Source organism: Mucor velutinosus, assembly GCF_035048745.1.
Source record: "Mucor velutinosus strain NIH1002 chromosome Unknown tig00001544, whole genome shotgun sequence".
NCBI lineage: Eukaryota > Fungi > Mucoromycota > Mucoromycetes > Mucorales > Mucoraceae > Mucor > Mucor velutinosus.
The window spans coordinates 1,280,538-1,303,212 of record NW_027041908.1 but is presented as its reverse complement, the minus strand read 5'-3'; the positions used below and the strand labels follow the sequence as shown (position 1 = coordinate 1,303,212).

Here is a 22,675-nt window from a genome sequence, read left to right as displayed (position 1 = left end):
TATCGTCATTTTTTTTCCTGTGTGGGTCTGATGTGTATCATCCATTTCTTTTGCAAAAATCGAATATTCTGTGAATTCTTAACCGTTTGCTTTGTTGAGCCATGTTTTGCTAATGATGTTTCAGAAGTCAAACAAATTAGATATTTGGTTTATTCATATTTTTTATTAAGTGGTATAATTTACAAATGATAAAAGGAAGGGAAAAGTATTAATGATGATAATGAGTGATGCTGTATTATTACAAAAATGAAAGCGTTTACAAAAAGAATGCTGCTACTTGAAGGATATCAATGCCAAACTACCAGAGCCGCGCCTTAATGACAGTGGCCTTGAGGTAGATGTGATACTGCAACTGCTAATAGAATGTCGCCTTGACTCCTCTTCTTCTTGCTGCTGTTGCTGTTGTTGTCTCTCAGCTTCCAGCGCTAACCTTGATGTTGGAAGAGCGTATAGTGGAGGCGCACTGGGCGGTGCACTCGGTGTATAAGCAGGAGGTGGTGGTAGATTAGCGGATGATGAGAAGGATTCTTGTGATTTTTGTAAATGCTGTTGATGTTGTAGGTAGGAAGGTCGATTTGACGTTGTTGAGGATGAAGATGAGGATGAAGACGAGCCACCAGTGTCTGCCAGATGGGAAGATAGTGAGAGTGAGGGTAGTGATACTTCTTCGTCCGGCGCGATTGACGACGTGGCTACAGATATGGCTATCGAAGGATGATGTCTATGATGGCGGTGGTGCGGTTGTCCTAGGCGTTGCAACTCATCTTCATTCTCTTCCGTGATATCAAAGCCTTCGTCATCAAAAGGATTACCATAGTGTAGCGCATCCAATTCTTTAGCGCTCGGTGCAGAAGGTAATGATGTTGCAGTTGTTTGTGATAACATGGAAAGCGTTTGATTTTGGCGGTATTCAGCATAACGGCGTGGAGGTTCGAGACTAACAGGTAATGAAGGTGGTGCAGTAGGTTGTAGACTCATGCGTTGATCCAAAGATTGTATCATATTTTTGCTATTTGACAAGTCGGCAGGGTCACTAAAAGGATCTTGACTGAAGCCAATGACAGTATCGCCACCATCATTGGAGAAGCGAGTGTGGTAATGTGAATATGGCGTGAGTGACGATGGAGAGTGAGGAGGAGTAGGAGGTGGTTGTGATTGAGAACCTCTGTCGCTGTCATTACTGTTGTTGTTTTCAGCTACTTCGAGATCTGCTTGCTTTCTCTTTCTCTTGCGCATTCGCATACGAGTGAATACAAGGCCACCAGTAATAAGGGCGATACCAGCAATGCCACCCACAATAGAAAGTGCCGTTACCACTTTACGGTAAGCTAATTGATCACGCAACATTGCAGCAGTATCCTGAGATATTTCAGAATTATCAGACGATGAAGAGCCAGCTGAACCATTGTCAGATGTAGAGGACGAGCCGCCATTTGGGTCGCTTACTTCATGGTGCTTTGAGGTATCGCTCTTTTGCTTTGCTGAATCGCTGGATGAACCAGAGCCAGTGTAGATGGTTTTGGGTGTCTCGGTAGATACAACAATAATAGTAGTAACCACAGTATTTGTTGGTGTTGTTGCAGTGCCTGCCTTGTTGTTAGCATCATCTTCTTTACTGTTATTATGAGAGTTTGACTTTTTGTGGCCATCGTCTTTATTGCCATCGTCATCATCGCTGTCGTCGTCGTTACTGTTTAATTCATGATGTTTATACTGCTTTGATGTAGATTTTGTGCTACTGCCACTAATATTATCGGTGCTACTGCTGCTATTGTCATCGTCATTATTATCAGCTTCGTCGTCTCGGTCTTTGCGTTCTTTTGCCTTTTCTCTAGATTTGCGTGCCCTTTCTTTTGCTTTTCTGACTTTTTCTTTAGCTCGTCTGATAGCTTCGAGTTCATCTGCTATTTCATCATCGTCTTTGTCCGTTTTATTTAATTCCTGAACGACAATTTTCTTTAAAAGGTCAAAATTGACATTTTGGGTGGGTTTCGGTAAAATGGCTGTATTGGTTGAGGTGGTCGTTGCTGGTGGAGATGGATTGGGATAGCATTGATGTAAGTTTAGTAAAAAGAGGGAAATGAAGCATGCAATCAACATGAAACGAGTTGTTGCGGTTGCGGTTGTCATGTTGGAATATGACATTTGTTTTCTGTTTTGAAAAACGCAAGTTTGTCCAGCTATTTTTTGTTGAAATTCGAAAAATAGAGAAAAAAGAGGGAATTTCAGAAAATTACTATTTTCTCTTGATGAGATACAAGTCTGACTTGAAAGACGCAAATGTTTTTGAGCTAAATTATCTCACAATACTCACTGTTGTCCAATGATTTCAGCATCAAAGCGCCGATAGATATGTAAAAATACACATATGATGAGGAAACATCTTCATTTTCGAGAGTTCCTAGAAGCAACATGGCTGGCATTGGTATAATATATCTCTGCTATATTAACATGTAGATGGCATTCAATTACCACTGCAGTTTTCTTTTCATGTTTACACTCTAAAATGGTTTCAGTTGGGAATAAATATAAAAAAGCATACAACAACAACTAACCTGATATCACGCTTCCCGATCCAACAAGCAAAGTGTCAAAACCCTGATATTAGACTCCGTTTTAACTATTGATGCGAAATATTGCCAATTGAATTGAAATCAGCTTGATTATATCATGAATAAGCGTCGCGCTCGATCCACTTTGTTCATGTTTGATCTGGTCCCAAGAGAGCGCGTCCCTTGAACATGTCATTTAGAGCAAGATAAATTAGATGTTTGTGCATCACCGTACCACATTGGCTAAACTCCATTTAGCAAAAATGAAATTTGTGGGATCACATTTTTTATAATTGCATCTTTTGCTTTTAATTTGTGTATTCTTCGTAAAGCTTAAGAGTTACCCATGCAATTCTTTTGTGCATAATTGTCTAATGTCATTTGAGTAATTTGGACCTTCGAGAAGACAATCTCTCGTCTTAGCTCGTTCTTTGGATGTATTGAGCACTGGGTGGTTGGTGGAATACAGCATCCCGTTCTAGGTCGTAAAACCATTACTAATCGTCTTTGGGATAAGTTGTCAATGCGTTGATGCAGGGCGTATGCATCACGTTTCCAATGCTATGGAAACCCCTTGACTTTGCATAGTAACCGATCCTGATTGTTCCCTATCGATAACAAAATTGCCCAATCAACTGGTTCAGATCAGAAGAAAGGGTCAGATCCTACTATTTGAGGAAATTTTGTCAAAAAACCTATCCTATACATGCGGTCATTCATCAAGTAAATGTCAAGTCCATCTGTCATCCGGCTGAACCTCAGAAATCAAATGTCAGAGCTTGAAGAGAGCAAATAGCTACAAAGCATCTAATCAAGAGTAATCATACCAGTGACATTATTGTAGTCTTTTTGAAGTTAGCTACAATCAGCTAAATAAAAACTATTTTAAACCTTTAAAAGATAAAGATAGCATTCAAAGCATAGCATTCCTTCTAGATCAGCGTAAGAGCAACAATGGTAAATCTTGATGAAAAAGCGTCGTCGTGATCAATCAGTGGTAAATACAGTCTGTAGCATTGATCACCGGACAGGGCTCAAACTTTTTTATTCGTATTCACAAACATGCTCATAAGATCCAGAGTAAAGAAGAAGAACGACAACCCTGAAATCATATCAACAAGGACACTCACATTCAACTCAACCCTCAAATGAGATTAGAGCTAATTGCTGGTGAAGATGGGCGCATTCAGAATCTGCCAATTGTCAACGAGATTGCAGCCACCATTCCCAATGAATATTTTTGATACAGGTTGTAAAGATATCCTCATCACATTCCGAAATGGCCTTTCAGCCAATGGCGGTAGTCTCTTTGAAGTAATTCATGTATAATGCCTGCATGCAATGTTGAAATGCTGCAAATCATGATGAGGAAGTTGCAATTACATATATTTTGGTGGTGGGCCAGGTTGACTGGGGTTGTCAGGTATCGAAATGCCCAACAAAAGCAAAAAAAAAAAGTATCCAGTCTAAGCGATTGTCCTTTCAAATCCTTGCTCCCCATTTAATCAGCATCCCAATTATTATTGCTATCATCAGAAGACATGCTGGTCAGCTAACAACAGCGCCATCCGTCAAAATCCGTTAAAACTCAGAGGATGTGTTGTATTGTTCAGGAATAAAGGGACCACTATAATATATAGGAAGAAGAAAGACTGACGTTTATTGATGTGGATGCTTGGATCTTTATACCATTGATATGGTGTTACACAACAGTGTTCTGCTCAAGATTGGCCAACTTTCAAGTTTTTTTCGACTCGATTGAACTGTTTTATGAGATTCGACTATATAAATTGTGATGATCTTTCGATGCTTCCTTAAGCTTTCTGGGAGTACCTTTCATGGCGTATCCAATGGTACTAAGTAAAATAGATGTTTTGATTGGACTTCTCAAGCAACTTATGGTAATATAAAAAGAGGTTTCTGGCCAAAAAGTCGAGATTTTACATATCAAAGTCCCACAAAGATGATTTCAGGGGTTACATTAGGTCGATAGACACATTTTGGGTTAAGATAATAGGCTCTTTCGCGTAACCATCACTACCCCTAAGGTGAAAATTACGCCACTGCTTAAATCACATCTACAACCTTATAACCACCAGCGTTCCACTACCCATCCTCATGGCTACCACCACTGACCTCTCTTGGGTCACGGTCCTCTCTCGAGGCCTCTCCAAGAAGGTCATCAATGCTCCACAACAGCGAGCTAAAGATGACCATTTTAAACTAATTCCTGAAGTTATGTTCGAACACGAAGATCTGAAGGCCGAGGTGCTCACTCGTAAAGCTACTGCCATCCTGCAGCAAGCTTTGACACCGGGATCGGTTTTGTTTACCTTTCCAAACAAACTTTTTGTGCATCGTACAACAGCGTATCGCCTCATTCAGGAACAAATAGCTGCTAATGTCCAGTTTCGCCCCCTTAGTCTGTATCACCAGAAGTCAACTGGAGATCTCTTGGTGGAAGCTAAATTTGACTCCCCTGAGGATGCCAAACGAGCCATCAACAACGGCATCACTCATGGCGATGTGGTATACAAAGCTACTGCTGTCAAGGACAACAGCGAGGGCAAACTCACCCATGTGCAGATGACTATTGTCCGCATGCCAAACATGACCACTTTTCTGGAGGACTTGCAACGCTCGCTGAAATACTATGGTAAGCTATACCAAATCAAGAAGTACACTGTTGATGGCTTCTTTGAGGGTCATGTCAGCTTCCTGATCGACACTTCGGTCAAGTACACTGACGCGGAAGGTCACTCCTACGACGTACAGCCTTTGAGTCGCATGCTTTACCTTTCCGCCTGGGATGTCTATGTGCCAGCGACATACAGAGGAGCACCACCAGTTTGCCATTTCTGCCGTCAGAGTGGACACATTCGCGCTGCTTGTCCTATCCTAGCTAAACGCAAATGTTTCAAATGTCACAAGTTGGGACACACTGTTAAGTTCTGTCGAGAGGAAGAGAAGCCTTTTGACGAAGCAATCGCTGAATATGAGTCGAGCCAAAGGGATCACACTGATTCCTACTCAGTCACTCCAATTGATAAAGTTAACGAAAAAGAGAAGGGCCACAGAGCATCCCCCGCGATCAATGATATTCTCGCGCAGCAACTGCCATCTCAGCCCACCACCACAGACAAGCTAGCCGGCAAAACGACCGAGCTCACAAGTAGCCAGATCAGTACCTTGTTTTCCGCAAATGACAGCCAAACCTGGGACCAGTCTCCGGATGTGATGGAGGTCGATCCCCAGACCCTCCAGCGTTCTCCCAACGGTAGCGATGCTTCTAAGCATGCTCCGTTAGCTTCGTCCTTCCATATGCATTTGGATCCCAAGTTATCTGCTGACAATGTCTCCTCTCCCAATGATTTCCAGACTGATGTGCCCTCTCTCCGCCGTCATTCTATGAGCTCGACGTCTATGTCGCAGCCTCAAGTGTATCATGTCGCCCATAGGGCATAATGATACAACAATCATTGCGCATAGGTACCCTTAATGCCCGGAGCATCATTAAGGGTTCCTCAAAATCTATACAGAAGGAATTCACTTCCTTTCTGCGCTCCAAAACCCTCCAGCTAGATATTCTCTGTCTGCAGGAGGTCTCTCATTACCGTCAGCAGGCCCACCTCACTGATGATAATGTGCGTGCTTTCTCTTTTATGTTTCCTCGGTCTTTCTTTGTCGTCTCGAAGCATTGTGCAATAGTGTGTCTGAAGCAAGGCTTGGAGCTCGCGGATGCCACCATCTCTCGTGACGAACGCTGCATCACCGCCACTATTAAGGACGCTAATCACACCATATGCCAGATAGCTAATGTGTACATGCCCGTGCACAGAGCCCATCGCTATGCTTTCCTGGAGGAGCTGATGTCCATGCCCTTCTGGTCTGATATGCTTGACTCCCAGTGGATCTTGCTTGGGGATTTCAATATCCATTTGCATGATGCGGTCGAAGCTCGTCTCCCTAGAGTCCAACCTTTTGTTGAATGGCTGAACACTCATTTTTTCAACTGTTTTCCAAAAGGCACAATGACTCTCCCTAAAGCTGGCACCACCATTGACTATGTCTTTGCTCCTCCTCCTATGGCGACTCGTATCATCAACACTCAGACTCACCACATTCCACCTGAGTGGACCGATCACAGCCTCCTCACAATCGATCTGGTCACCTCTGGCGTCCAGTTGGGTCCTGGCAGCTGGCGTTTGAATCCGTACTTGCTTGAGAACCGTGAATTCCAAGCCCTTTTGGATAAAACCGTGGATATGTTTTTGGCGTCTGACTATTATACGACAGATGTGGCTGATATGGGTGTCTCTGCTCAGGAGAAGTGGGAATCTCTCAAGTCGATCATCAAGTACTGTGCCAAACAGTTCACCAAAGGCCAGAAGGCTCGCTTCAAAGCTCGAGTCTCCCACCTCCAACGTGAACGGGAACAGCTACTTGGGACCCCGGAGGAGTCGGCAAGGATCAAAAGACTGGAGCAACTGATTGAGCAACGGATTCAAGATGACACTCGTCAAGCTATGCTGCGTTCGGCTACTCGTTGGCTGGAAATGGGAGAGCAGAACAACAAATACTTTTTCAATGTGATCAAGGATCGTGAGGCGCAACAAACCATCCAGTCCCTGAAAAAGGCTGGCACTGGAGAGAAGCTGACAGACATGGGCGACATTCTCCAAGAAGCTCGTACTTTCTATCAGGATCTCTACACACCTGAAGACATTGATTTGGCTGCCGTCAACTCTCTCTTTGACAATATCCCTGCTGATGCGAAGCTACAAGAAGCTGAGGCAGACCGGCTGATTGAACCACCCTCCACAGACTCTGTCTTGCTGTTACTGGACCATGCACCCAAGAACAAGTCTCCTGGTTTGGATGGCCTTCCGTTTGAGGTGTATCGCTATTTGGCGGCGAAGTTCCCTGCTGTTCTGCTTCTCTTGCAGCAAGTGCTGACTGATGCGCTGCGTGGTGTCTTCCCTGACTCTTGGAAAGAAACGAGGATGGTACTGCTGTTCAAGAAGGGCGATCCAGAGCTCCTCAAGAACTGGCGACCTCTCTCGATGATCAATAGCGATGCTAAGCTGTTCACCAAGATGTTAGCCAACCGGTTCAAACGTGTCCTCTCCCGATTGATTACGCCGTACCAAACAGGCTTTATGCCTCACCGGCTCATCTCGGACAATGCGTGGTTGAACCAGACGCTGATGACCAACCTCCGTGATGCAGCTCCTCAGGATCCCAATGTCGCCGTACTCTTGGATCAAGAGAAAGCCTATGATCGGGTCAATCCGACTTATCTGGCGATGGTTCTTCGTCAGTTTGGCTTCCCGGCATCGTTGGTATCCAGTGTGTCAAGTCTGTTCTTTGGTACTCGTATCTCCTTGTCAATCAATGGGTGGTTGGGCGCCCCCATCGATCAACAACGTGGTTTACGACAGGGTGATCCGTTGTCCCCTTTGCTGTTCAACCTGGCTTTCGAGCCGTTCCTTAGAACCATCTTGGCCTGCCCTTCTCTTCAAGGCGTCTCAATGTCTACCGCTGTCCGTGCTCCTCTCGCAGGGCGTATCTCTCGTGCCTCCTCTCTCGTGCCGGTCCAAGGCGACCATGATCTCCTACGCGCTCCGGCGACCCCTCCACGGGTGAAGCTGTTGAGCTATGCCGATGATCTGGAAGTCTTCCTGACTTCTACGGCGGAATGGCCTGTGCTGCTGTCTCTTTTGTCGCTCTATGGCAAAGCGTCCAACGCCAAGGTCAATTTGGAGAAAACCGTGCTGTTGTCGCTGTCAGGCGAGGCTCATGCTGATTGGAAGCGAGTGACGGAAACGTCTAACATTGAGTGGTACGACAGCTCGTCAGTTGGCTCTGTGAGGTATCTAGGTTACCCTCTGTATCATACAGAGGAGCAGTTGCAGCATTTCCTGAATTCCGTTACCGTGAAGATTCAACGTCATTGCAATCTGCTCACCAAGCGGCAGCTATCCATTCGTGGAAAGGGTTTAGTGGCGAATTCCCTTCTGCTGTCTCGCTTGTGGCATCTCCTGCGTGTGGTTGTGGTTCCTGACAAGTGGCTGGAGGAGATACAGCGCGTGGTACGCCAGTACATCGTCTCGTTTTGGCCTACTGTGGCTTGGGATTCTCTCTGCCTTCCTAGGAAGCATGGAGGTATTGGTCTGGTTGACATCAAGAAGCAACATCTCGCCTTGCATCTCATATATGTCAAGCGTCTGCTTCGTCCCAGATCCCCAGCGGATTTCCTCACTCCCTGGCTGATGTATACATTCCATGTATACTCAGGTCATGCTACTGTGCTGCCTTTGCTGCTATACCCACGTACCTGCTGGCCGCGTGTGCGGAAATGCCCTCACTTGGAGCATCTGGCTCGTCTACTCACTCGTTTGCCTCCCTTGACTCTCACTCCTGAGTGGCCGTCTTGGTGGCTCCTAGATCTGCCCTGGTTACAAGTATGCTCCCTGTCTCCCACAGCGACTTTGCCTTTGACTAGGAACAGTGACAAACTGCCACCTCATGCCTTGATTGCCAGCCTCTTGAGCGTGCTCCCCGACTCCCACATCTTGGTTTGCGTGCGCCCCCGTGATACTGCTGCATTGCAACATCTGTTCAATGCCTTGTGCCCCATCGAGGGTCCTCCTGTTTGGGTTGTCCCTGCTCCTCTCAGGTCCGTCATGGCCTTCACCGCTCCAGAGCGAACCGCACTGCTGGAGAGTTCCACTACCCCCTCTCCACCCACGGCTAGCTTTTCGCATTGGTTCATCACCACTGGCCCTCGCTCAAAAGCTACAGTGGACAAGATCACTCTCGGGGCGTTACGCCGTTCCTGGCATCCGTCATTTGACATGTTGCGTCGCCCAGCCCATCCTCCTGGCTATCGCCCACCACATCTCCTGCTTCCTCCTCACCTCTGGCGTGATTTCTGGTCTCTCTGTCTCCCGCCCAAGGCATTTACACCGTGGTGGCGTTTGCTGCATGGACATCTCTCGGTGCAGGTTCGCCTGCACTCCATGAACCGTGTGAAGTATCCTTCCCCACTGTGTAAGATGTGTCATGAAGCAACTGAAGATGAATACCATATGGTCATTGGCTGCAGTATGAAGTCCCTCTTCTGGTATGAGTTTGTCTCTCACCTTGGTCTTGCTGATCTGTTCCCTACGGACGAGGCCATCTGGATTGGGTTGACCACCCTTCACGGCCAGGACAACAATCCTCTGGACATTTCCATCTTGGAACTTCTCGGCGCTGCCTTCTCATCTATCTGGCAACATCATTGGGGCTGCACAATTGATGGTAAATCTTGGATCACTCGGGCTGTTTTCTCCTCTTTTCTGGAAGATCATTCCAAGTTAATTTCTTCTTTCTTAGACATGTAAGACCCTTATGGCACCTTACTGTCTATAATATAAATAAAAAACACATTTAAATACAAAAAAAAAATTTTGGGTTAAGATATACCATAGTAAAAGTCTTCGTTTTTGGTGTCAAAAACGCGATCGTTTGATTTTTGATGAAAACCATGAGGTATCCCTCATGCTCTTTGGTCGATCTTTGGCCATGTTTTTTTTTGGTTCTCAAAAAGTTGAGCAAAAGTGTCAGAAAGTTACTGCTACTCGAGTATAATTGTTTGGTGTCATTCCAGCGGCTCAGAAAGGCCTACATGTCAAGATATCAAGACTCGAAAGCTGTTGACTTTGGCCATATTTCATACCTTTGCTTGCCAATAGGCGCGTTTTTGATATGACGCAAAGCCGTAAAGACATGGTATGCATTAATCTAGATTCAGGGCATACTGTTACATCCAAATATTCATCTGGAAATAGTAGGTAGAGTGGCATTGTGACGTGACTGAGAATGATACAGCTTATTAGTAAGGTGATGGCGGTTGTAAGGCACGCTAGATATTTTAGACGCAATGCATAGTCTGCATCTAGTATATATATGTGTGTGTGTGCATGTTTATAGCCTTCACTTTGACAGATATTGATAATTTCCGTCATTATTCCTCTCACTACATTGATCATAAAAACTACGCCATTTAATTCTAATAGCACTTGTTTCAATCATGTATTCACATATATCAAACAGTAAGTATTGTCTCAAAGTTTAAGGGCCTACACATAGCAATACCAACTTCCATTCCTGGTACATCTGTCTTCACGCCACTACAAGACCATTGCGCACTTTACACTCATGCAATGTCAATCACGCGCAAATCTCTGGTCTGTTCCTGCAAACCATTGCAACCCACACACCTCTTTAACCCAACTCAAATATTACCATATATCCTGATTCAGAGAAAACAGTTTATTGTGTTGAATCTAACGAGAAATTTATTCCTCATCGTCCTCGGCCTCCTCATCGTTGGCGATGTTGAAGTAACGGAGCTCGAAGGTTTGCTTGTCAGTAGCAATAACACGGAGCCAATCACGGATTTGGTTCTTCTTCAAGAACTTCTTGGTGAGATACTTGAGGTAACGCTTGGAGAAAGCAATGTTGGCAACAACGGTGATCTTGTTGTCAGCAGAGCGAGAGATAGTGACAGCCTCACCGAGGTTGTTGGTACGACCATCAACCTTGATACGGTCATGAAGGTACTTTTCCTATACATACAACATGGCGTCAATCTTCTGTGCAATTTCAAAGGATGGAATGTATACGTACGAAAGCAGCAGCATCGATAATCTTGTCGTTAGCGGGACCGGAACAGTCGATAACGAACTTGGACTTCTTGACAGCAGAGGTGTTAGCCTTGACGGGAGCCATTTTAAATATATAAATGAAGAGAAGGAATCAAACGGTTTGATTACTTTCCACCAAAATAAAAACCCACTTGTCCACAGAAAAAATTTTTGGTGGCTTTGTGAGCAGTGGACTGACTGCTGTCAATCAGGGAAAATGCAACATCTCCCGGAAAATAGGTTAACATGTGTGATCTGCGTCTGAACCCAATCGTTAGAGGGGTTTAGCTAAACCCAAAATCCATGATTCATTGGACAAGACATTATATAAGACATATGCTTCTGTTGTTTTGTTGTGTTTACCCTTTTCTCTCGTTGTTTGTATCACAGAATTACAATGAAATTGCCTTATATTGTACTTTCTTTGGGTGCATCTGCCCTGTTTCTATGGCAATGCTCTCAAATGTTGAATCAAGACAGTAAGACTTTAATGCATAACATGCTTAATGATTGGAGCGCATTTGATAATCAAGTTAATCAAGCTCTAGTTCATGACAAAAAATACGGCTACTTCCTTCAAATTACGGATACGCATGTAAGCAACTTTTGCCCTTGAAACATACATATACTGACATGTACATGTTGGCAGTTGGATGATCATTACACTGAAGGTGCCACGCTCAAATCAGGCTGCCACTCTATACCCGAAAAGCACTTGCATTCCAAGCGCAAGCAGCTCTGCCATGTCATGGGTGTTCCCGGTGTACGCATGGATGCACCCAGTATTCTCATTGAGCATACCCTCGACTGGATCAAAAGAGAATGGAGAGACAAGCTTGATTTCGTTATTTGGACCGGTGACAATTCCAGACATGATTGGGATGAAGCTCATCCTCGCAAAGAGACCAAGGTGCTTGAATTGAACCGTCAAGTAACTCAAATGATGTCTGATCTGTTCTGCTCCAGCCCTGAACACCCTCGTGCTATTCCTGTTGTCCCTGTCATTGGCAACAACGACGTCCAGCCTCACAACAACATTGAACTCAATGACGATGTCTTGTATTTTTTTGAAAAGCTTTGGGATCATTGGATTCCCAAAAAGCAACGCAAAGATTTCTTGGAAGGCGGTTATTTTGCTGTTGATGTTGCACCAGGACTACGGGTATTATCTATCAACACCATGTTCTTTCTCAAGAAAAACCCGCTAGCTAAATCCTGCTCCAAGAAGTCTTCGTCTGGACATCACCATATGAAATGGTATAAGAATCAACTACGTAAGGCTCGTCGTGACAACGTCAAGATCTATGTTATTGGCCATGTACCTCCTTCTCCAAGGGATTTTTTCAAGAGCTGTATGACAGATTACATGAGCATTACTGCAAATTATTCAGATGTCGTCTATGGTCACTTTTATGGTCACCTTAATATGGATCATTTCCTTTTGTACGATAAGCGCGAACAAGAGATCCACAACTCCGAGGACCTTCAACTCCCTTACTTAGAGGACTCTGTTGAGGAGCAGCATGACACAGTTAGCATTCAGCGTAACGTTAGAGAATACGTCGATTGGTTAAAGGGCATGTACGAAGAAATTGATGAATTCGAAAACAAGCATCCAGATAGACATGATTCATTCCATCATCAAACGCCCATCATGCACAAGAAACCAAAAAACTTTGATCCAGAGCCCGTGGTGGTTGTTCACATTGCTCCATCTGTATTCCCCGTCTATATGCCCTCTGTCAGAATCTACCGCTATGAATACAGAAACTCTCCTCAACAAGGTGCTACACACACGTACGGTACTCTGCTTGGTTATTCTCAATACGTTGCCAACATCTCTCGATACAACGAAGAAGATGGCCACAAAGAGCCTAAACCACCATTAAATTTTGACCTGGAGTATGATACAAAAACATTGTATGGTCTCCCTGATCTCTCTATCGATGCTTATATAGAATTTGCTGATGCACTTACCCAAAACGACACAGAAAGCAAGCAGCTGTGGAACACTTTTTGCAAAAACATCTTTCTCCAGACTCTCAATAGCACCTTTGACAGTCTTTAGACTTACCATCATTTCTGCATTTCTTATCAATAAACCTTTTATCCATAGAGCTTTTACTGCTTCTCTTCTGCTGTGCTAATGATAATCATCATCTAGACTAGGCACTTGCAAGGAACGAGAAAATCAAATGGGAAAATGTATGACTTGACACTTGAGATTTGAGGATCTGAATCTGATACAATAAATAGCATAACTCGTACTGATATCACATTTAGCGATTATCAAGCAGAATGGGAAGATCAATATCCTTCTTAGAATGAAGCCAACATATCAGATCAATGCATTGTTTTTCAACTTCAATCAAAGATCAGATCCACCTCATCCAGAGTGAAATGTTTGCATGGCTTTTGGTTTTCCATTGAAATACATTTTAGGTTTTGAGAGGTGATTACATGCATTTGAGCGAATGGATAGAGTTACATAGCCTACCGAATAGAGACTCTATCTATGGCCTCTTTCTTTATATAATGTTTGAAGACCATCTTTTGCATCCTTCCTCCAGTGTAGTAGACATCTCGAATTTTATGTCAAATCTTTGCTCGGATTGAGCTTTGTGCTAGATAAAAGACCCACAAATAAATACATTAATAAGCCCAGGCAGCCTTTGATTCTAATGAAAAATTCCATGTGTCCATCATTCTAGGCAATCATTTGATAGAAACGGCTTCAAATACATGATGCGGCTGCCAAATGTCAATACAATCTGTCATGTATTCAAAAGAAAGATGTGACTGCAGCAGCCATCAATTTTTTCCTTGTTGAACCAAAACCGGGAAAGCAGTAAAATAATAGATTTCTTTATTCCACACCAACAACACTTTTTCTTCATCAAAAAGATGAGTAAGCGAAACAACAACAAGAGCCACCATGGTAACGGCGGCAATTTCAAGAACCAAAACAGAAACAACGTACACAAGCATCACAAATATCAAGGTGGTCACAACAACCAGAGACCCGCACAACATAAGCAACAGCCAGGCAAAAAGGTCGAAAAGGTCAACACAAGCATCAAGGCACCCTTGTTTGACAAATCCAAGCTGCTCTCCTCCTGGAAAATCAATCGCAGAGTTGGCCCTGGTTATGTCAATGGCCAGAATACGTGCTTTTTGAATTCAGTGCTGGAATGTCTGACTTACACTCCACCATTGGCACAACAAATGTTGAGAGAGGAACATCAAAAGCAGTGTCGTATGGATGGATTTTGTGCTCTCTGTGCCATGGAGTTGCATGTGAGGCGCTGTTTGAAGGATGAAAAGAGCTTCTCCAAGGGTGCTGCTATTCTTCCTAGATACTTTACATCCAATTTGCGAGGTAATTAGCTGTGGCACATGTTGGATCCCGCACTTGTGTTTGATTAACGCCTTGTCAACAGCCCTTTCAAAAACATTGCGCTTGGGTCGACAAGAAGATGCACATGAGTTTTATATGTTTATGCTATCCGCATTTCAGAAGGCTTCCATCCAAGGATTAGGGTATGTATTGTATATAGCTAAGCCACTGAACTCAGCTCACAATGACTGAAAAAATTGACGCTTTTGTTTTGTACCTAGTAAATTACCACCCAAAGTAGAGGAAACAGCTCTTGTGTATCAGATCTTTGGTGGCAAGCTTCGATCACAACTCAAGTGTTACAGCTGTAAAGCAACATCCGACAACTACGAAGCCTGTCTTGATTTGAGTGTGGATCTTACCAACAAGGCGGATTCCCTGAAGAAAGCATTTGAGAATTTCATCAAGGTGGATGTGATTGGCAGCGACGATCCCAACAACCGATACAAATGCGACCACTGCAAACAAATGGTCAAGGCAGGAAAGCAAATGACGATCAATGAGCTCCCCATGATGCTTACTATTCATTTGAAGCGTTTTGCCTTTGACATGTACCGTGGCTGTATGAGCAAGATTACAACGTTTGTGGATTACCCAGAGACACTGGATATGGCACCTTATACCAGTCAGGACAAGAAGATAAAAAAGGCCGAGTACAATCTGTATGCTGTGCTAGTGCATTATGGTTATAGCTGTGATTCGGGCCACTATTATGCCTATGTCAAAGCACCCAATGGACAATGGAATCGAATGGATGATGAAGATGTGACACCTGTGTCTCTCAAAGAAGTGCTATCGCAAACTGCCTATATGCTGTTCTATCAACAATCTTCCATCACAACCACCGCCGATATTGCTATACCAGCTGCTGCTCCACCCTCCATCTCTACCACCAAATTACCCGAGCAACTATTACCCCTGGCGGTGTCCGAACCTATCCCCAAAAAGGTGTTGGTAGATATCACAGCAAAGAAACCATCCACACCCGAGAGAAGAGTCAAATTTGTTGATCAATCTGCCGCCATCTCAGATAACCCTCGTGCTTGGACAGTGAGTTCAACAGATAGACCTCGTAGATCACTTCGCGGTAACCTGTCGCCCGAAACCTACTCTGCCAACGTGGGTGACATTAGCGCATGGAGCATTCTTACAAAAGAACAGCTTCGAAAGAAACAGCAGGAAAAGAAAAGACGTCGTTTCCGCATCAAATTGGAGTCAAAAAAGAACCCTTGGGTTGTTGGCAATCCTTATTAATCCGCACACACTAGAGTTGATATTTATACTATGCTCCCTCCTTTTTTCCCGCTGAATTTTGTACATATTTGAATACGCCATGGGGAGGGAATAAACATCATGTCCAATGCTACCAGCAAGAAAGAAGGATCTATATAAGTACATGTTTATTGAGAGTGGTAGCTGTAATTTGCTGCATAGATGGGACGGCTTTCTTCATCATCGCCTTCCTGTTTAAGTGGTATCGGGGAAGGCGCCAAACTATACGCTGTGACACTGATGATCACTAGAGCATAAGCAATGGGGTAAAATGGAGGCATGTGTGCATTCAGGAACAGCAATCCAACAACCAGAGAATAAAAGTTGCTTGTAATCAGACTCATGCTGAGAAATGTGGCACCCATCATCCTGTACACAGTCGGCACAAGAGAGTACATGCAAAATAGACACAATACATAGGTGGCCACTAACGATACTAGATGGCAAAAATGGTCAATGTCTGTGCTCTCTCTCCCTCTTTACTTACACTACTTACGCACTGACCATGACCACTGGATTTCAATCACCCGATCAAATTCAAAATAGTACCTGAATGAGTTGACATGTTAAAAAAATCACTGCAACAAAGGGATTTCGCCCTAATCGAATACATTACGCTTGTAATCCACACAAAATGCTGCCCCAAAACCCTGCCTTTCCCAGAAATTCTGTTGCTGTATGCTGTTTCACTAAATGTTCCTCTGTTACATTACTGATCGCATACAAGGTTGCACTAGTTAACTGTAATTTAAACAATTAAATTCCATATTTAATGCAAACCAAAGATTTCAAACTTACACAGATAATATCTCCAATCCAGCTGTGGTTTCCTACATGAAATGACCATTCAGCCCACCAAATCCAATTGAATAGAAGTATTGACTTACTCGTCGCTTCATCATCATCGATTGTATCGCCCCATATCAGTAATGCGAGTCCAACAAGACACACAAGCGCACTTTGCACATGACGTTTACTATAGGCTGCATTAAGAAAGTAGGTGGAAAGTAACATGATGCATGGGATGGACCACGATGAGAGCACGAGCGCTGACAATACAGATGTATTTTTGAATGCCAATACAGCCAGTACGTTGCCTAGAGTTGAGCATATAGGAATTAGTTTGGCATGAGGGTTGCTATTGGCTTTCAGTGTGTACCTAGAACATCCGCAAATGAAAAGCCAAAGACTAGATATCGCATCATCATTAGACATCACAAACAAACAACTGTAAACAAATGCCACTCACATTGCCATGGTAACCTGCTGTTGGACGGTGCTGGTGTTGAGGTAAGGCTTGTCCTTGAAAAAGTGGTATATATGATGGCTAACAAGATATAATTGAATAGATTCTGCGTAAAGGGTATACTAATGGCATGATGTCTCCATAAAGCTGAAGAAGCAGAGCTTGTGCCAGTGATACAAAGAGACAATAGCTGACCTAAACCCACTGCTACCACAGTATGACGTTTAGGCATAATTTTGAATGAAAACGAAAGAGAGAAAGAAGAGAGTGAAATAGACACCATAAAAATTTTAATATCCAATTAAATTTAATTATATGAGTATACAAACTAGCTATTTGGATAGTAGGAATTTGTGAATAAATGGTTGGATTCGAGACACTTTGCCTAACGCAACAAATTGACCAGCACTTGGTTTGAAGTAGAGGTAAGTATCGCCACCCAAATGTCTTTTGAGAATGCTGTTGTCTTTTCGCTGTATCCCGTTGATGGCATCGTCAAAATCTTTGGGCGAGCCAAAATCTTGGCCATTGATAATCACACGATCTGGTTTGTTCTTTATGTAGATGGATCCACTCGTATCCCCTAGTAACGTGGCCGGTTTGAATGTGATGGGCTTTGTATCGAACAAAGGCTGGTTAGAGTCTCGTCTTCCTTTGTGCAATTTGCCTCTTTTACTTCTGCCGCCGCTTCTGCTGCTACTGCTGCTGCTGCTGCTGTTGTTATTGTTGTTGCGATTGCTTGATGCGATCATTGGTGGGCCTGCTGTAGTTACTGAAGGTGGGCCTGCTGTGGCCACAATGGGTGGTTTCAATGATGCTACTGTTGGCGGCCTTGGTGATGTTACTGTAGGTGGCTTTAATGCTGTGGTTATGTCTGGTATCTTGTTTGTATGAGGTTTATGTTGTAGATGTTGGTTCCATGGCATGTCTCTATCTGTATCTTGACGATTCTTATTGACATTGAATCTCTGGTTATCGCGATGCATGTTTTTTTGCAATTGTTGGGCGGTTTGATGTGCAGTGCTCAATGCCCCCCTTTGCTGCTCGTTTACCGTTCTTCCCCTCTCCAGTTGCTTCTGCTTGTCTTTGCTATTGGGTCTAGGACTTTGCTCTTTATTGTTCCTTGCTGGACTGGACCTTCTGTCTGCTTTTGCCGCTTCCACTGGGGCAGGTAATGGAGGGGGAGGAGTCTCCTCTCTGATTGCATTCAAGTCTTCCTTTTGTAAATTTTGTAATCTTTTCAATTGAGTATCATGAAGTTTCCTCAATCGTACGAATCCTTTCTTGTACTTTTTCTATGCGAAACGATCAATATCTGTGCACCATATGACCCATCTGTGCTCACCTTGATGATGGATGAATATATCATCTTTTGATTGTGTACCGCTTCATTCTCACCATCACCACCTCCATTACCACCACTACCACCAATATTCTGTGGCATGTCATTCAAGGAATCTTCCTCATCCTCACTCGTATTCATTTCGTCGTCTGATGGCAATGACGGCGGCGGTGGTGCTAATGGCTTTTCCTCAGGTACGACTGAATTCGTCAACTCACTCATTTCTGTATCTTTCTCTGCTGTGTTGTTCATCAAAGGGATCATGGACAGCAGTTCCATAATCTGATCATTGCGCTCAATCAAGAAATCAGGGCCGCTCATCAGCTCGCACGCTGTCTCTGTTTGTGTAATAAAGAGATCTTCCTTGTTCTTGTTTGCGAAATCCTTTTGGTAGTCATCTAGCTCTGCTACCTGTTGAATCAAGAGTCGTTCTCGCTGTTTTGCATGGTGTATCTTTAGTAGCGCTTTCAGTCGCTGAGAATTTGTCTTTCCAAATGGTGTATCGGGAGGAAGGTAGAGTTCTTGATTACTAAAAGTTATAGAAAAGGTCAATGAGCATCCAATTTTTTAGGCCGATCCATGAATTGATATTCACTTTAGATCTGTCTCTTGCAAAACATAGAAAAGATCGTTCATACTCATGGCGATTTTTGACTTATGTAATAAAGAAGTACATACTATTGAATTTCGAGGAGAATTTTGTAAAGGCAGGCGAGTCACAATCGGCCATTTCCCTAATCACAAAACTTGCATGAACAACACTATTTGAACAGGATTGGAAGGACCAGCACGCGTGGCCAGACGCTTTGGTATCAACAAACATCATGGCTATTGGAAATTATATACAGATCTGTTGTTTTACAAACAGAGATATGGTAAGTTATCAGTGCAATTGCTCATCTTGGCCATAGATCATGGTTTTTGATCCTCCGTCAAATGTAAATCTCCTCATGAAGATGTTGGCGATGTTATACGTTGGGGTCTATCAATTAAATACCTGTGAGATATGTCTTTAACCAAAATCGAGAGGTAAATAGTAGTAATTTATTTCAGGGACACCAATCTGCTATCGTGCACTGAGTCAAAGTGATCCATATCTAGTGAGAGCACGCGCGGTGTTGATTGCAAATCAAAAGGTTGAGACCAGGCAATGCTCAGCATCCGTAAGAATGAACGTTGCAGAAAGATCCTGATACTGCTATTCAAATCAATTGATCATAATATCAATAGCTACGCCCGAGGTCTGCATGAGAAGTAATAGAGAGTGTGTATTTACAGAAACTATTTGATCCCAGTATGTTGCATCTACAGTGACAATGACCGTAGTGGATCAACATGCACAATGTCAATGGGCCTCTGGAAGACGTTGTTATACAAAGCGGGCTTTTTGACCAGGAGCGCATGTTTAACCATTCATGATTTGGTATCAAAGGTCATTCAATCAGCAATCGTAGCCTACCGCAAGTAATCTAGAGTATGCTATCTAGAAATCGTTTTTGTAGATGTGATGGCCTATTTTCCGGTATTGCCTATACTAATTCGAGAGCAGTAAACATTGGATTTATGTATTACAATCAAGAATCTCCATGTGCATCCGCAAGGCAAATAAAACAAAGGAGCCTGAGAAAATTTGTAGACTCTCGGGGTACACAATGCTTGAATGTCAAATCATAAGAATTTACTCACTGCCGTATTTGTAGAAATAAACCTATTGATCCCTGTTTGTGTAAGGATTAAGGTTGCTACTCTAAAAAATGCGCAATATGACTCCATCTTGCTCAATAAAAATTTGCAGAATCCGTTGTCATTTCCCCACGCTTCTTTTTTCTCGACTCAACATTTACAAACATGGAGGAGGCACCGGCAAACACCACAGAAAGCTCACCTACCGTCTTATCCATCAATGAGAAGGAATCCCTCAGAGACAGATTGCAGAGATCAAGACTAATGTCATGCATTGCAGGCGCTGTGGTCTTGTTTGCATCGTTTGGCATTCGACAGACCATCGGTGTGTTTCTTGTGCCTGTAACATCAGACACTGGTTGGGATAGATCCACATTCTCGTTAGCTGCTGGCGTCTTTCAGCTCTTTTGGGGATTCTCACAGCCGTTTCTGGTGTATTTTGCTGAGCGAAAGTTTGGATTTGGCAAGTCCATCTTTGCTTCCTGTGTGCTCTATGCTGTGGGGTTGCTGATCGTGTATGCATCGCCAGTGTCGTCTGGTTTATTCATATTTGCTTATGGCATTGTTACAGGCTTCGCATCAGGTGGAAATTCGTTCCCTATTGTGTTGGCATCTATCGGTCAACGATTCGCACAGAAATCCAAAGAGCAAGCCATTGCATTTGGTCTGGTCTCTAGTTTTGGCAGCCTAGGTCAAGTTGTGTTCCTGCCAGTAGCTAGAGTAATGGTGGTTACCATCGGCTGGAGACTCTCGTTCATTGTGTTTGGTGAGTAGACGTGCTTCTGTTGGGTGGCTCTATGACTTACCGTACATGTTCAATTAGGTATTTTCATGGGTGCAATTGCGCCTTTGGCATACTTTTTAAAAACAATCACACCTCTATCTCCAGCCCCTTCCAAATCAACAATTGCATACGATTCTGAGAAACATGGCATTGATGAAACATTCACAGAAAAAGGACAAGAGCAACATTTAGAATCACAAAAGCATACCGACTTCGATGATACTACCCTGCAACAAAAGGAACCTGTAGACATTAAATCCGCACTGAAAGAGGCATTGACTTCCCCCACATTCTTGATGATCACGTTGGGTTTCTCAGTGTGCGGTTTTCACGTTACATTTCTTGCAACACATTTCCCAGCATATCTGGTAAATAGAATATCCATTTCACTGCCATCAGCATATCTTTAACTGCTCTATCTTGATGTTTATAGCAAGACCAAGGCGTCGATCCTTCTATAGCTGGTAAGTCAAGTCAATCAGATAATATGAAGTACAACACATCTAACATTGCAATTGCATTGAATACGTAGCTTGGACCATATCCATCCTGGGTGCTGGTTCCATGATCGGATCCATAGGCGCTGGCTACATCACTGGCTTCATCAGTCCACGCATCACGCTCACTCTTGTATATCTGCTTCGGGCCATTCTCATTGCCATTTTTGTATTCCTTCCGACAACAGAGACAACAGCAATCATATTCTCATGTCTTTTTGGGGTAAACTGTTTATAATTAGATCAGTTGTGTGATTTTTTTTTACTAATAATAATAATAATGCAATAGTTCCTATGGCTGTCGACAGTGCCTGTTACCACTAAATTTATTGGTGATGTCTTTGGGCATAAGTTCTTGGGTACCTTGACATCTGTTAGCTTTTGTGGGCATCAAGTGGCCGCATTCCTTGCGAGCTTTATAGGAGGCAAGGTTGTAGACATCCAAAAGAGCTATACTTCCATGTGGTATGCCTCACTGGCATTGGCATTGCTAGCTGTGGTAGCCAATTTTTTTGCAGAAGGCATCCCTGGATTTAGAAGAAAGAGCATTTTCTAGACAAAGCGATAAAACAATAGGCTCAATAGATCAATAAACTTGATGCTTTTTTAAATACGACAATAATTTGTAGTAGCTGATTGTTTAGAAGTCTTACTTTCTTAGTAGGCGACATGCATAAGCATGCGGTTAAATACTACAGTAAAAAGGGGTTAAAAAAGTAAGTAGAATACTGTTAAAACTCTTCTTTATTTGAAATTAGGATAATGTGCAATAAAATGTATATTCTACGTCTCTATTTATATTATTTGGTTTATATCTCTTATCTGGCAGCAGTTTAGTAGTTGTCATTGATTCCATTATTTTATATATTTTTGTTGGGTCATTTAGCTGTTGATCTGACGGATCAAGAACGGTATCTCAATATATGGTTTTTGAGTCATGCGTAAAGAGTAGCTCTTTATTGTTGAGCCTGTATCCCTTTTAGGTATATTTATGTTACAACACATTACAATACCCTTGAAATTTACTTTAGTATCTGTCATCTCTTAGTTTTAGAGCATTTAGCCCTTGCTATCATCATGCTAATACTATTATTATGCATGCTTATCTGCTAATAATGGTAGCATGGTTTAATCGAGATGACATTTATTTTGGGCTTTGTTTATGATGGGAATCTAGTCTAGTTCACTTTAACTACTACGACTTCAAAA

At 43.1% G+C, this 22,675-nt stretch overlaps 9 protein-coding genes across 9 annotated transcripts; 5 read left to right on the top strand and 4 right to left on the bottom strand.

Annotated features, from left to right (window-relative positions):
* Nucleotides 1-273: 273 nt before the first annotated feature.
* On the bottom strand, nt 274-2,130 carry ATC70_005733 (uncharacterized protein; the record flags this gene model as incomplete). Its single annotated transcript, XM_064825017.1, has 1 exon — nt 274-2,130. The coding sequence occupies one exon, from the start codon at nt 2,128-2,130 to the stop codon at nt 274-276; it is 1,857 nt and encodes a 618-aa protein (XP_064680394.1).
* Nucleotides 2,131-4,670: 2,540 nt separating this feature from the next.
* ATC70_005732 (uncharacterized protein) lies at nt 4,671-6,017 on the top strand (the record flags this gene model as incomplete). Its single annotated transcript, XM_064825016.1, has 1 exon — nt 4,671-6,017. One exon carries the CDS (start codon nt 4,671-4,673, stop codon nt 6,015-6,017), a length of 1,347 nt encoding a protein of 448 aa, XP_064680393.1.
* Nucleotides 6,018-6,214: 197 nt separating this feature from the next.
* Nucleotides 6,215-9,940, top strand: ATC70_005731 (uncharacterized protein; the record flags this gene model as incomplete). The annotated part of the gene is made up of 1 exon (XM_064825015.1): nt 6,215-9,940. The coding sequence occupies one exon, from the start codon at nt 6,215-6,217 to the stop codon at nt 9,938-9,940; it is 3,726 nt and encodes a 1,241-aa protein (XP_064680392.1).
* Nucleotides 9,941-10,897: 957 nt separating this feature from the next.
* ATC70_005730 (uncharacterized protein) lies at nt 10,898-11,330 on the bottom strand (the record flags this gene model as incomplete). Its single annotated transcript, XM_064825014.1, has 2 exons — nt 10,898-11,167; nt 11,229-11,330. 2 exons carry the CDS (start codon nt 11,328-11,330, stop codon nt 10,898-10,900), a joined length of 372 nt encoding a protein of 123 aa, XP_064680391.1.
* A 378-nt stretch (nt 11,331-11,708) lies between these two features.
* On the top strand, nt 11,709-13,313 carry ATC70_005729 (uncharacterized protein; the record flags this gene model as incomplete). The annotated part of the gene is made up of 2 exons (XM_064825013.1): nt 11,709-11,840; nt 11,895-13,313. The coding sequence occupies 2 exons, from the start codon at nt 11,709-11,711 to the stop codon at nt 13,311-13,313; spliced, it is 1,551 nt and encodes a 516-aa protein (XP_064680390.1).
* Nucleotides 13,314-14,149: 836 nt separating this feature from the next.
* Nucleotides 14,150-15,896, top strand: ATC70_005728 (uncharacterized protein; the record flags this gene model as incomplete). Its single annotated transcript, XM_064825012.1, has 3 exons — nt 14,150-14,624; nt 14,686-14,785; nt 14,864-15,896. The coding sequence occupies 3 exons, from the start codon at nt 14,150-14,152 to the stop codon at nt 15,894-15,896; spliced, it is 1,608 nt and encodes a 535-aa protein (XP_064680389.1).
* A 146-nt stretch (nt 15,897-16,042) lies between these two features.
* Nucleotides 16,043-17,392, bottom strand: ATC70_005727 (uncharacterized protein; the record flags this gene model as incomplete). Its single annotated transcript, XM_064825011.1, has 7 exons — nt 16,043-16,350; nt 16,411-16,463; nt 16,531-16,655; nt 16,713-16,744; nt 16,802-17,011; nt 17,074-17,103; nt 17,164-17,392. 7 exons carry the CDS (start codon nt 17,390-17,392, stop codon nt 16,043-16,045), a joined length of 987 nt encoding a protein of 328 aa, XP_064680388.1.
* Nucleotides 17,393-17,492: 100 nt separating this feature from the next.
* On the bottom strand, nt 17,493-19,144 carry ATC70_005726 (uncharacterized protein; the record flags this gene model as incomplete). Its single annotated transcript, XM_064825010.1, has 3 exons — nt 17,493-18,455; nt 18,506-19,031; nt 19,098-19,144. The coding sequence occupies 3 exons, from the start codon at nt 19,142-19,144 to the stop codon at nt 17,493-17,495; spliced, it is 1,536 nt and encodes a 511-aa protein (XP_064680387.1).
* Nucleotides 19,145-20,350: 1,206 nt separating this feature from the next.
* Nucleotides 20,351-22,022, top strand: SSA2_2 (Hsp70 chaperone; the record flags this gene model as incomplete). Its single annotated transcript, XM_064825009.1, has 5 exons — nt 20,351-20,951; nt 21,009-21,337; nt 21,403-21,433; nt 21,502-21,689; nt 21,756-22,022. 5 exons carry the CDS (start codon nt 20,351-20,353, stop codon nt 22,020-22,022), a joined length of 1,416 nt encoding a protein of 471 aa, XP_064680386.1.
* Between the last annotated feature and the right edge of the window lie 653 nt (nt 22,023-22,675).